Consider the following 14,130-nt stretch of genomic DNA (forward strand, 5'->3'; position numbering starts at 1 on the left):
GCCGGGTGAACTCTTTAATTATTCTGAGCACATGACAGGAAGGTTTGATTGGAAGCATACCATTTTAACCTGGTTTTGAACATGCTTATTTTTGCGCTCTCGTATCAAACTCCTGGCTCACACTCTCTGAGAACCACCCGCTTAGGCAAAAAAAAACACTGCACACCACACTGGTGAATGAAATGGCAAACCAATCGTACCTTTTTAAGTTTGCTTCCCCATCACTTCTCAGACATCCACTTTCATGCAACTCAACCAGATCGACCTTTGCACACACATTTACAGTTCTAATTCTTCCAATGTGGAATATGTGGCTGGTGACTCAAATTGGACAAAATTAAAAGCTGCACATCACATGCACAAAACTGTATTGTGAGGTGGTGATGAGTGCATTCTATAAATACAACATTTGGTTACTAATTTGTGGATTTTGTCTTTTGCAGGCGGTTGTGTAGAATACAACATCAACGATAAACAAAGCTTTATTGTACATCGCTAGCAAAGATACTGCACGTAATTTGTGGCGGATACGTGAAATTTGGTCCGTTGCGTCTTGAGCCAAACACAGTATGAAGTTGTTATGGTCCAAGGACAAATCCGGTGTGGCCCTGCCACTTCGTGGGAACTAAAAATATAAAAAGCACACACACAGAACTGGAAACATGGAGAGGATACCCCCTAGTGGTTGCAATAAGAATGACTGACTCCCAAAACAATTTGATTCCAGCTCACATTAATGTTTGATGCTCTAGCTTTGATCATCACTCATCAGGTGACAGTTTTCCATCGTATTGCTGACAAGCACGTGTGTTAGCTGCAAACTTCACCCCTTTGCGATGAGTCATGATATGTATGTTTACATGGCTCACATATTGGCAGTGGTTACATTGAACAAAAATTGAGTCCTTTTACCTGAGGCCCAAGTTATTTATCCAGAGAGAACGTGCATGATGTCTCTCTTGTCTTACCGTTACTTCCCTGCTGACTCATGAGGTGTGGCAACAGCGTTGGGGTTTTCCACAGTGCAATGAAGGACATCCATGACACAATAAACCCTTTTCTCCCCCCACCTCCCATTCTGACTTGGACTGGGCATTTCAGCTAACACTCAGACTGTTGTTTTGGTGACATGCAAAACATGCTTGAATGAACATCATTTGCTCAGGCTGGCTAATAAGAGCCAGCTGATGAGGAGACATTGCTGAGCTTCCCGCGTTCAGGTTTATTCAGCTCTCCGGGCTTCTCATTTGACCTTTACTGTCTTGATTTCAGCAGGGGTTCGTGTACTTTATCATTCATGTGCTTGGTTATGAAAATTGGAGCTCACTAATAGTGTTAGTGATGTTTTATTTATACCATATGACATTTTATGAAACAAAAATTGTACCAGGAATGACAGCAAAAATTGTTATTCTTCATGACAATCCTCGGACAAGCATGCTAATATTATCAGTCTGTATTGCGGTAGTTTATAAGTCAGTCAAACAGTATCCCCCCCCCCATCAAAAGCAGAGACAAAATGACTTGTGGAAGAGGTTTGCGAAATATCACGGTGAATATCACACACGGTGAAAGAATCCAAGTGCCAATGACTTCATAGCACGTGGTTATCCACGTCGGAAATAACAGAAAAGGACCTCTGTCTGAAAATGTTCATGTTACGCATCAACTACTTCTTCCCGTCGTTTGGAAAAGACCCCGGAGCCCTTCTTATTGCTTCACGCCAAGGATGTCGAAATGCTGGAAAACAAAACAAAACAGAACACGTGCTTATATATCATTGTAAATATGACATTTGACAGCAGTTACACAACCCTGTTGCCATGGCGACTAAGTTAATTTGGGAACTGGGCAACTGGGCTCACTTGAGGAAGCGTCGCTGCAGATTCCTGGCCTCTGAGCGCATAGTTCAGACTTAATTCATGCACGTCATGGACATGTGAGCGTTTTGAGTACGTAACAAGGGCGTTGTCTTGGTTGACCTAGGAATTCGAATAGTTTCATCAACCGGTGTATATATTGGACTGTATATCTACAATTGTCTGTCCTGGAAAGTTGTAACGTAGTTTGGCTCTGGCTACTCCAAACAACAGACGTGCTTTCAGATTAAGTGTCAAGAGTGAAGTAAACTTGGCTAACCATCTTTAGAGTCATACTTAGAGCTAAAACTATTTCAAGCACACTTCTGTAAATTTTTTTCAACACAATCCACCCAAATTCATAAGTTAGACCCATAGCAACGCACTGAACAATGACAGTGCTTTTGTTCGGCAATCTCCATCGTCGGACCCCATTTACAGAATGCCGAGTGCCAGTCAGCCATAGTACTGCATTGTTGATTGTCCCGTTAACTGCTCTTTGCCATTGTTAGAGTTATTCGGCGAAATGTCTCAGCGCTGTGTGGCGATGCACTGTTCACATTCAGGCATACAGTTGTTAGAGTGACCAAAGGAATAGGGGATGGAAATGGACCAGAAAATTCGAACGATACAGTTTGGTTTTCGCAAAGTGAATGAATTTCACGCCGGTGTCGACGGGCGTTCTTGTTACAAGCATAGAAGACCTCTGTTTTCTCAAATGAATTTGCAAAAAAAGGTAGTGAGAATCAATGACTAACTCTGGCTGTTGTTTATGAAAACATTTGAATCCAATATTTCAAACTATATCAGTGCACGGATGAAATTATCTTTGATGGTTTGCAACTAACCGTGTTGCCGATATAATGTTTCGGAGTGGCCAACAACTCAACATAACCACCTTAGCAATGACAATGTAGGACACTAACGCACTATAACGCGTGCTAGCAAGAATACATGGACCAAGTAGGTAATCCCGCCGTGCGCAATTTACAGCATCGAATTGCAAACAATAACGCTCGGTTAGTAACCGCAGCCGAAGTAGCTTACAGTTCTTCCAAACTCGATGGGTCTCCACCCCATGTCCAGGCATTCAGGCACCTTTTCTGCATCCTGACCATCTGTATGGTCCAAAATGCATCTTGCCAACAACCTCCTCTTTTTTCAACTCTTCAAACACCGGGATCCCCTCAGATAAGTTTCAAACAAAATCGATTTCTAACCGTCTTTGTACACTTTCCTTAGAGAGCACTGTTATTGTGGTCTTAAAGTGACGTTACACTTCCGGGTTTGTCGCTCGACAAGATCGCACTCCGGGAAAATAGTTACTTTGTTAAATTTAAGAAATAGAAATGATCTTTTCATGCTTTATTTATTTTATTATGTTTAATTACTTGTGACATAAAAAGTTTTCATTTGGGACGTTCTAAAACTACGTCACAGTTGACCTTAAGATGCGGTTAAAATTAAAGACAGTCTCGCACACTTCCCGACAAAATGTTAATGTGTCAAAACAATGTGCTCCGCGACCAAGTGTGTGACTCAAAATACCTGGCTGCCAACTGAGGGAGAGGTTGTCCCACGTTGTTGCGCAGGCTCAAATTGCAACTTAATAATGGCTTTGAGTGCGACTTTTGCTTTGATGTGCGTGCTGGGAAGACTGCGTCACCGTCGCGGCTCCCGACAGGGAGAGGCCACGTTTCAAAAACATCAGTCTTTTGAACCAACTCATCCTCAACGACGACATGAATGTTTTCATTCCATCCTTTTAAGTGAGAATTGGCACCTGATACAACAAGGAGATAAGTCTGTGAATAGGTCGAACGTCTTTCAGGACGTATAGTCATCCAATGTGTACAGACTCCACAGTGCTTTGGATGACTGTTGTCAATTTGACATGCTCGAAGACGCGCTCACCTCACCAAATGTATTCATGCCTTATCGTTGACATTTTGTCTCAAGTTACTCTGACCATTGGCAAAATTAGATCCACCAAATCTAATGAGGCAATACAAGAGCTTGTACGCCAAGACGACGTTCGGTTTCTTATCAATGTTGGATCACATCCTAACACATTTCTAGTATTTTGCCCTCCTACACACAAAGACCTGTGAGAGATCATCAGATGTGCTGCAGAAAGTGTCCACTCCACTGGTCTGAAAGTCATTTATCATCAATAATGTATCTTTGTTCATCAACAGTATTAATGCCGGTGTTGTATGGTGACTGGCAGAACAATCAAAAGTGCTTTGACCTTATGGCAAATCTTTGTCCACTTGTTGCCGGTCATGCAACACAATAATGCCTTTATGTTCAACGAAATAGGCCAGAATTTGACACTGAGTGAGAACATTTGTGAGTAAATATTTTAGTATACGGTACTGTGTACTAGTGGGAGATGGTGCCAATAAGCCCTGTCGCAAATAGCAAAAATCTGTGAATTGACATGCCACAAAATGAGACAATGTATGTACATTACGTGCTTCAACATCGTTTCAAGGGACCAAAACGTGTGCAGGTGGTACATTTTTTCAGCCAATAATAGAGAATAGGAATTATGAAGTTTTTGAAATTCCAAACCATGACAAACATTTTTTAGGCATTTACACCAACCTTTTTGTAACACTTACTTATTTTTTTGGGTGGTGTTCCATATCCCCCCCCCCAATGTCAGATATGTGGCTTGGCTTATTAATGGTTGGTAAACACTGTTTATGTCTGATGGCCACATGTTGCAAGTCCATTTAAATAGTATCGGTACTAAGAATTTTCTAAGGCCAAAATGGGCATTTTCATGGCCCATTGTGGGAAGTTTTTTGTTACTTTACTTATGTATTTCATACACCAGTTGTTTACTATTTTTTTCTGACAACTTTTTACTTTTATTCCCTAAATATGAAAACTGCTCGATGCTTTTACGCACTTTTTTTGAGGGGTGGCCAAAATATGCTTGTTACTTTTTCCCTCAACCGTGGGTGCCGTGAATGGAGGTTGTTGGTCAGCCACAGTTCAGATTTTGATTGACCGATTAATTGATTTGTAATTCGAGGGACTTAAAAAGCAGGGAAAGCAGCAATTTGGAGGAATGTGTTTTGTCAGTGAGGTCACAACATTATCAAAGGGCGTTTTAGCCTATACGTTTACAAATGCCTGTATAAGAATTCAACTTCGTTTTTAGTGTCTTTTTATGGTTGAACGGGTTACAACTACATTTCAGAGTCTGTGCTTTTAAACCTTTACTTAGGGGTCGAATCAATACTTGTGCGTTTACCTGTATTTTTCTTTCATTCAAGTAACTTAAATTGTCACATCTCGTCATCCTCCTCGGTGCCGCTCAGATGAGCGGTGGAAATGAGTCTCTTCCTCCCAGTCTGCACGGCTTGAAGGTTCTTGTAGCGGACCAGAGCCAAGGCGATCTCCGCGTTCCACGCCGTACCGTCCTGCGGACAGCGGAAGTCGATCTCCTTGCCGGTGTTCATGACCACGGTGAAGTACACCAGTCCTCGCTTGTACTCCACGCAGTCCACCGTCACCATGCGTTCGAAGAGCAACTCTTTGGCTCTGGAGCCCGAGCTCCACGTCGCGCAGGGTGCGTGACCTGCGGCCGACTGACCCATGCAGCCGCGCAACCGGAGACCCTCGTCGGTCAGCACGCAACGCTTCTTCTTCCAAATTTGCAGCAGACCACCGCTACGCTTCTCCAGCAGTCCGTCGCGCGTCACTTTGGCTGGAAGAGACATCGCCGGAGCGCTCTGACGCCAGGAAGGCGGTCAAATCCACATCTCGGGTGGTGGGATTACATCGCCACTGCTACTGCCGCCGCTGTGGTGCTGCTGCTGCTGCTTAACGTGTAGTCTGTGGATGTGTTGGAACATGCCCGGCGTGGGAAAGCGGAACACCCCCGCCCACCTCAGTGCACCTGTTCACGGAGCGCACGCGGACACACCCTCGCTCTTTTTCCGGACCATCTAACATGTTTGCCGCCGCTGATTAACATCAAAGAGTTGGTACGTCACGTGCTGCGATCGAGACTGACACTCTATGCAATTGATCGAGGACCAGTTTAAAATTGTTTTGACGAACTGAAATCGTTGTGTGCGATAAACATGCAAAGAACACAGGAATCAGAAAGGTGGCAAATACTTTTTCACTTGTACATTCGAACACATTGTACACTGCTTGCACTGTACATTCGAACATATTTGTAGGCTGAATGCTATAGACGCAGCGTTTTCCCATAACGCAACGTGGTATTGACCAGCCGATGCATTACGGAAAAAATGCTGTGAACGTAAATCGTGCAATGCAGACGTAATAAAACGGTTCCGAATGAACAATGTTTACTTATTTACGTTTTGAACGGGCTGGTATAATGGACGCCAAATGCTACCAATATTTTATTTATTTTTTACTCGCGGAAGTCAATACAGTAGTACCCTGTGGATTTATGGGAAACTGCTTCTTTTCTAGCCGTGAGCCTACAAGTACATTTGAACGTATTTGTGAGTGCGTTTATATTCGCTCGTTTAAAATAGTAACAAAAAATCAGCTGATTTTATTTACTTATCTTTGTACATACATTCAATGACGCTCAATTTACCCCCCTCCCCGCCCCCACACACGCACACACAAACACGAGTGGAATTGGTCCATTTTTACCGTTTTTTCTGTCTGTTGTAAAGTTAAACAAATACTAAAGGACATATTGTAAAACAGTCAAACGTCTGTACTTCATATCTTTATTGATGTAAGTCACAAGTGTCAAACTACCCTCAAGGGTCACTGTGCGGTATGTTTGAGATGTTTCCTTCAAATGATCAGTTCATCAGGTTAGCCAGTTTTTGCATTATTCTTCTCCCTAACTCCCACCACAACAAATGTTATTCATCAAAAACAAAAAACCCACTGGTAGACACCCCCCCCCCCTCCCCCGAGCATTGTCGAGAGGGATAAATTCTAATTCCGCCCTATGATGGCACTTTTGCCTTGTGCCAACTGCTCAACAAAACCAGAAGGAAACACGAGTTTTCCATAGAAGCTTACAAGAGAGAAAAAAAACTCTTTAGTGGAGGAAATGTTCCATGATGGAATAGTGGCAGATGTCTCACATCCTTGACATGCCTTTCGGGCCGGTTCCACAATGCGCTTCATGGGTGGATCGTACTCATGACTTTCGATGACTTAAATTCGGTCATGCCAGCATGACGTGTTCGCGCTGTGTTATGAAAGGAATGTTTACTATGAATAGGTGTCATTTCTGCCAACTTGAATCGATGTCACACTTTCACTTTTAATTCTCCTGTGCAGCATAATAGTTGATGTTCGATACCAACGGTTTCCCTTCTGATTAATACTGAACAGAGCTGCTATCGCCGAAACTGATCAGATTCCAATACTGGGTGCAAATACTCCACCTCATGTGTTTGGCAAATCTGAAAAAAAAAAAGAAATAATGTATTCATTCACACCTCCATAAAAAACCTGAGACCTCAGAGTAATTGTGCATACCGGTATATTTATTTCAAACAATGACATAGTAGTCAGACACTTTGTTTTACAGTGCTAGGCGAATCAAATTGAATTTGACAGGACAAATGGAATCAAACAAATGAAAGTTTTCCAATACATGTTATAGTAATTGAAAAGGGAAAACAAATGAGATTGCTATCAAATGATAATTACTCTATTTTATAGGTAAAATGTTATTTTTCATCTGTACCTTTCCTAGTATAGATTTTCACTGTGACTGTTTTATCGCAATTACTGTACGTATATAATTTTACAACACCTAGTCTATCGTCGCTCTCCTGTGAAAACCACATAGGTCCATTTTTCTAATTTAAAAAAAAAATCACATTAATGGAGTGTCGGAAATGTGGACACCCCATGAGTGTAAAAATAAAAAAATTACTGAATAAATGAAAAAAGGCAATCATGGATACTGTATACGCTTTTTCTCAAGACAGCAACACTATGTCATCCACTTCAGATGGTCAACAAAAACTTGACCTCAATCAATCTATGCTGTTTTGTCTGTGTGAGATTATTTTAGTGAAACACACATTGTCACTCCAAGACGGAAAAAAAAAATCATGCAGCGACTGTATTTGAAGCATGTGTTTTTTTCATGACTTCATAACCACATTTATTATTCGAACAACTCAAATAGCGGTGGCTACATTGTCTCCATCTGTACCTGGATAGTTAGTGCCTGCCTGCTTTCACAAGGAACCCCACACACTGCTGTCCACTTCTGCATGCCTCTTTGAAAATGCCTTGCAGTGTATTCTGTATCCTGGTTTAACCTGATGGTTTGTTGTATTGCCACAACTCCTTCCTGTTTTTTCAATCTTCGCCTTGGCTCTTTGGAGCTGAAATAGCTGCATACAATATATGACTCCTTGCACTTCTCAATAATGTCAAAATACGGCTGAGACTAAATTACTAAATAGTTCAGTGACTTTCCACAGTGTCCCGGTTAATGATATTGCTCATTAATACTCAAATGGCTGAATTGTGAAAAGTGTTTTGAGTTGAGAATCCATTTTAGAGCATAAAGATCTAGTATCTCAGGTATCAATGTTTCAGTATGTTTTCTTTATACTGTACACGTTTGCACCATCGACTCACTAAAACGGAATCTATTCTATAGTATGACAATAAAAATCGATTATTATATTGTATTGTGGGGCGGCCCGGTGACCAGTGTTTAGCACGTCAACCTCACAGTGCAGAGGTCGTGGGTTCGATCCCGGCTCCGGCCTTCCTGTGTGGAGTTTGCACGTTCTCCCTGGGGCCTGCGTGGGTTTCCTCCGGGTACTCCGGTTTCCTCCCACATTCCAAAAACATGCACAGCAGGCTGATTGAACACTCTAAATTGTCCCTAGGTGTGAGTGTGAGCGTGGATAGTTGTTTGTCTATGTGTGCCCTGGTTCAGGGTGTCCGCCGCCTCCTGCCTGAAGACGGCTGGGATAGGCTCCGTGACCCTTGTGAGGATGAAGCGGATCGGAAAATGGATGGACGGATATTGTATTGTTACGGCTGCAGTTGTTGGTAACCTGTACTGTATTGATATATACACCTGCAGTTAAAATCCATTGGTACTGATTGTCACAATCTCCACTGACAGGCAATTGTTTATATAAAAAAAAAATGCATTCATGAGAAATGTTGTCTTTTTTTTTTATTAGGGGAAAAAAGAGAGGTACTTTTTAATCCTTAGCTTTATTCACCTTTCGCAATAATTGTCCAAATGTCACACATCAAGTACTGTATATTGTGCAATCGGTTTTGATATTGCAAAAAAGGTGACCTTCACGGGGATAGCATTTCTTGGAATCTCGTGGGGAAATGTGTGCTCGTATTACAGTAATCCCTCGTTTATCGCGGTTAATGGGGACCAAAACCACCCGCGATAAACGAAAATCCGCGAAGTAGCGCCCCCCACCCGCCATATCGGTACATGTACATATTTATAAGGCCAAATTTAATGGTATACATGCATGTAGAAGAAATCTTTGAAGTAATTAACATGACTTAATGCTGTATACTAATAGATTTAAACATGTCTAAGTTTATGAATAACAATACAGTAAACACAAAAAAAAATAAAAATTAAGTCCGCAAACGGTCGGCGAGAAGCTGCAAAAGTCAGCAAAACAACAGCGAGTCACATAAGGCAACATACTGTATACAGTACTGTACTATATGTATATGTTTGAAAAAATCCGCACTAAAGCCGCGATAAACGAACCGCGAAATAGCGAGGGATCACTGTACAATCAATTTCCTTGAATCCTTGAATTATAAATGACAACCAAACAGCATGATGTGGACTTTCACCAAATCTAGATCCATTCTCCCCAATATTTGGTACACCTGCAGCATCAAGCAAGATTCAATGCAAGACCTACAAAATTTGGCTTTTTGTTTTTCTCTCAGAGATGTATCCACTTGACAGTGTCTTTTAGCATTATGAAAAAATGCATGGCCCCATACTGAAACAGCTGCACAGAGGTCTCGTTTTAATAGTTCTTGCATACAATCACATTAGATTGGTTAGTGCAGGTGGACCGAATGTTGTGGCGTGTTGGGTGTATGTGTCAAGTGGCTGTAAAATCACTCTGATGCCATTCTTCTTCCGCTGGTTCCGTCTACTGAGTGAGTGGCAGGGCTCCGGCCCCACCGCCATATCCATAACCCTTTGGACCAAAGTCTTTTGCGTAGCAACCTGTAGGGCAAAACGATGGTGTCAGAAATACATCCATAATCCTTGTTTGTGCCCCTCATTTACGGCTTGCTTTACAAATACGTCACTGTTTTCTTCGGCTTAGATTATGAACAGTGAGTCTATACGCTGTATTTGTAATACCTACCTACCTACATATCGAAAAGCTAAGCATGTTGTTTGAACAGTAAAACCTCATGTACCCTTTTCTGCAACCGTAGGAGAAATGAGGACATTTGGCTTATCAAATTAGGTTTAGTTCAAAGGTCACAGATGCTGCTTGGCTAATACAAACAACAAAACCCTGCCTTTAATTACTATTGACCAATTGCATGTTTGTATAATCACTTGGTGCCAGTAGTAAGTGGATCATGTTCTTTTTTGGGGGGGGGGCGGCGAATCCTGTAAAAGCAATAGAATTCTTAGGTTAATATTGCTTTTAAATTTTACCAAAACATCTTTTCAGCAGTGTTCATGCGCCATTGATAGTGCAGTGGTTCACAAAGCTAACTAACTTTCATTTGATGTCCCTTACTCAGTCGTCCTGTTCTTGACGTGAGTAGTACGGCGCCCTCTGCTGTCGTCTTGTGTTCATGACAGCTCATGACGTGCAATTTGAGCGTTTAAATACTCTTGAGATACAAAAAACGATTTGATCGTGTCATATGTAGTTGTTTGGATGACAGAATATGATCTTTGTTATACCTTTGCAGTAGATTTCTCCATCCTTATCGGCAACTGTGGTTGACTCAAGGCCCTTACCGCACGTGGCGCAACGGAAACAACCAGTCTTGTGCCATGACTGCAATTAAAAAGAACATGAATTATTGCCATTTATCGTTTTGCATTCCTGCCTACGTGTATTCTTTCTTACGCTGCCTGCGCCGATCACTTTCTCTGCAGCGTAGACGGCCCTGCCACAACGAGGGCACTTCTCGGACCCGCCAAACTTGCGAGCCAACTTCGAAGGGTTAGGGTTGGTGGTGGGGCGATGAGGAACAGGTCTGAATGGGAAATAAGGTGCAATGTGACCGAAAAGCTTGAAAACAGATGAGTATTGTGCTTTTTTAAATCTGGTAGTACTCACTCTTCATGGGTGACACCCTGACCCTGGCCCTTGTCCATGCTCAGAGTCCCTGCTCCAACACCAAAACCGTAACCCTTTGGCCCGTAATGCTTCCTGTAGCATGACTTGCAGTAGATTTCATCCAGATGAACAGCAACCGTTGTACTGTCCAAGCACTTCCCACACGCCGCTGAATAGATGCAACATAAAAATCAAACACCCCTGGTTCTTTTGCCAGTGCGTGTTATCTTTCAGCTTTTTGCTGTGGATTTTGCAGTCCTTTTATGGAGCGGTCATCTGTTTTCATGTGAATTCCATTGAAGGAATGCGCCATTGCGACAAGGAAACACAAATAACATCATCACATTTCTGTCTGGGTGAACCTCACCCAACAAATTCTTTCACTTGCAACTGGAGATTCAGCCTTTGGTACGATATGATGAGTGAACCAGACTAGAGAGGGGCTGGTGTCATGACTGACGACCAGCTCAAGGTCTTGTCTGGGTTTTGTCTTATGGGATAGGCTTCATCTTGCCTGGACAAGTGGGATAGAAAGTAGCTTGGTGGAATTGACACGGCTGTGGTTGCCAAGAATGCCCGTTGAGATTTAGAACGTGCTAGAGCATTTGTCATGGCAGTCCCAGCGTGAACACGAAACCAAGTCAGCATTACTAAAACAAGGTGAACATAACTCCACCTGGCAGTACATCAGCACTGTTCTGGACAAACGTGCTCTCCTGGCAACATAGCCTAAGTGTTGACTTGACCGATTATCATTTTTACGGCAATGGTCACATCCTATATCATGTTTCCACTTTAACATGCAAATGGCAAGTCATCATTTTACAAGCTGTGTCCCTGCAACCGTGTACATGTGCTCAAATATTCCTTCCCACGTCAGGAGGGGTAAGCAGTCGGTTAATTAGATAGTAAGCAGTTAACTCACAGCACAAAAAGCAGGACTTATGGAATCTCCGACTGTCGCAGAGTACCTCCTCTGCAAAGTAAACAGTCTTCTTACAACGGCCACACTGGTTTCCTCCTCCTAAATTCATCCTTCGCCAAAGAATACATGCATGGACACAGAAACATCTTATAATTAGTGTTGTTTAAATGAGTACAGGTTACTTAGGAAACTGTGCACAAGTGCCGGTAGACTGTGTGGATAGTAAGTACAAAAACAAACGCGGGACTTTCTTAAGGTTAAATACACGTACTTTAATAAGTGGAACTGTTTTTCGGTGTTTTCTGCTTTGTCTGGCTGAGTCCAGATGCCGTCATTTTACTGCTGCCAATCGACAAGGCAAAAGAGTTCCACTAAGGACTGCAATCACGTTGCTTGCGGTTGTGTGGAAAAAACATTTTAGAATAGTTTGATGTGATGTGAAGTATGCTGGCATCCTGCCTGTATTTTGCTCTCAAGCCACAATGACTTCAACAGTCAATTCTCGTCTTTCCAATCCCACATTCCTCGCAATGAAAGATAACCAGCCTCATCAACTCACTCTGTTTTGCCCTGCGTCACTTCCATTCTGTGTGATGTCATTATGGCTGATGCCAATGTTTTGCCGCACAGGAAATATGTTGTATTAATTTTTTGGTGAGGTGTGTGGGGGGGGGGGGGGGGGGGCGTTCTACTTCAGGACCGGCACAACTTGGAGGCTGTCTTGTATTCCTGCTGTTTGGGACTGTATCTTATAAATTTAACTTCTAAATATGCATGTAATATTAAACATACACCTATGTTTGCGTTGAATAAAAATATACAACAATACAAGCTTGGCATCAATACGTATTGTATGTTGTTGGATTCATTTCAAAGTCACGTCTTATGACTCAATGTGATTGGAAATTTGTAAATATTAAAGGCCAAACCAAACACTTCCTGTACCATTTCGGTCTTTGATGTACATTATTTTAACTGGAAACAAAATGAATTGGAACAAAAGGTGAAAGGTTTCCTGTAAAAAGTTCTTCTTTTAGCATCTGATGTTTTTCCTACTTCCCTCCTCCACGAAACGTCAAATTTTGTTTGACTGCTCAAAGTGAACATGGGAGAATGACTGTTCAAAGCCCTTCCTGTAGGTATCGAAATCACGTGATCTGAGACGTGACTGACATTGTTTTTCTCGAAATGGGCTGGGAGACGAGAAAACAGTAGGAGCATGAGAGTTTCGTGGGAGTCGAAAACAGGTAGAAATGTAAAGTCAGCACAAAGATGATCCGTCCTCCCTCCCACACATGCGATAGTTGTGGTAGCCTCTGACAGAAGTGGGTTCTTTACTTCAGCACTCCTGTGTTGTTGCTTTTTAACTGCGCGCTTTTTAAGGCGGTCGAGCACCGACAATGTCTCTTCCGTCTTTGCAAACTCAAAATCCGGTAATTTTGCCTGGCGGCTGGCCCGACTCCAACCGCAGAGGGCGTTTACCCGTCATGCATTGGCAAGCAAATAGAATGAGTGGAGGAAGCTTTCGCATTTCAAGTGTTACGTACCTTAAGTTTCTGTCAGTCAGCAGTGGTGAAGGACAGGTGAAAGTCTGACTCGCGATAAGGAGTTCTGCTGCAGCACTTCCTCTGATGAGAGGGAGGTGCCTGCCTTCTGTTGCCGCTTCAAAGCCAGTCACCCAAGTGCAGGAAAAAGGAATTTCTGACTCGGTCGCTGAGGGAGGAGCACGGCAATGAGGAGGAAACCTGTGTCGGGGTTTTTTCCCCCCCGTGTGAAGATGGAAAGATTGTTGAGGGTTTCCCCCCCCTCAAAATGCCTAGATGCCACAACGACACGGGGTAGACCTAAAAAATAAGTTTCTTTCTCTTTGTCGGTTTGCTTGTGAAAACTGTATTGGAAGGGTTTTGCACAGGGACGGTATACCCTACTAAACTGCATGTATATTGTCCTTTATGAAACGTGGCAGTAAGTTCTATTTCCTCTTTCGATACGATGACCTTTAACACATAATTAATTTCGACCAACTGTAAGACTG

General features: G+C 42.5%; 2 protein-coding genes across 2 annotated transcripts; both read right to left on the reverse strand.

Annotated features, from left to right (window-relative positions):
* Positions 1–466: 466 nt before the first annotated feature.
* phlda3 (pleckstrin homology-like domain, family A, member 3) lies at positions 467–5,823 on the reverse strand. The gene is made up of 2 exons (XM_086116386.1): positions 5,128–5,823; positions 467–1,740 (listed from the first exon to the last, which is right to left on the reverse strand). The coding sequence occupies exon 1, from the start codon at positions 5,594–5,596 to the stop codon at positions 5,162–5,164; it is 435 nt and encodes a 144-aa protein (XP_085972512.1). The 5' UTR covers positions 5,597–5,823; the 3' UTR covers positions 467–1,740; positions 5,128–5,161.
* Positions 5,824–9,024: 3,201 nt separating this feature from the next.
* csrp1a (cysteine and glycine-rich protein 1a) lies at positions 9,025–13,808 on the reverse strand. Its single transcript, XM_086116406.1, has 6 exons — positions 13,643–13,808; positions 12,096–12,205; positions 11,171–11,339; positions 10,958–11,087; positions 10,789–10,885; positions 9,025–10,086 (listed from the first exon to the last, which is right to left on the reverse strand). Exons 2-6 carry the CDS (start codon positions 12,202–12,204, stop codon positions 10,010–10,012), a joined length of 582 nt encoding a protein of 193 aa, XP_085972532.1. The 5' UTR covers position 12,205; positions 13,643–13,808; the 3' UTR covers positions 9,025–10,009.
* Positions 13,809–14,130: the final 322 nt, after the last annotated feature.

Source organism: Hippocampus guttulatus, chromosome 1 (genome assembly GCF_054856545.1).
Source record: "Hippocampus guttulatus isolate MCC_2025c chromosome 1, RoL_Hgut_1.0, whole genome shotgun sequence".
In the NCBI taxonomy this organism is placed as follows: domain Eukaryota; kingdom Metazoa; phylum Chordata; class Actinopteri; order Syngnathiformes; family Syngnathidae; genus Hippocampus; species Hippocampus guttulatus.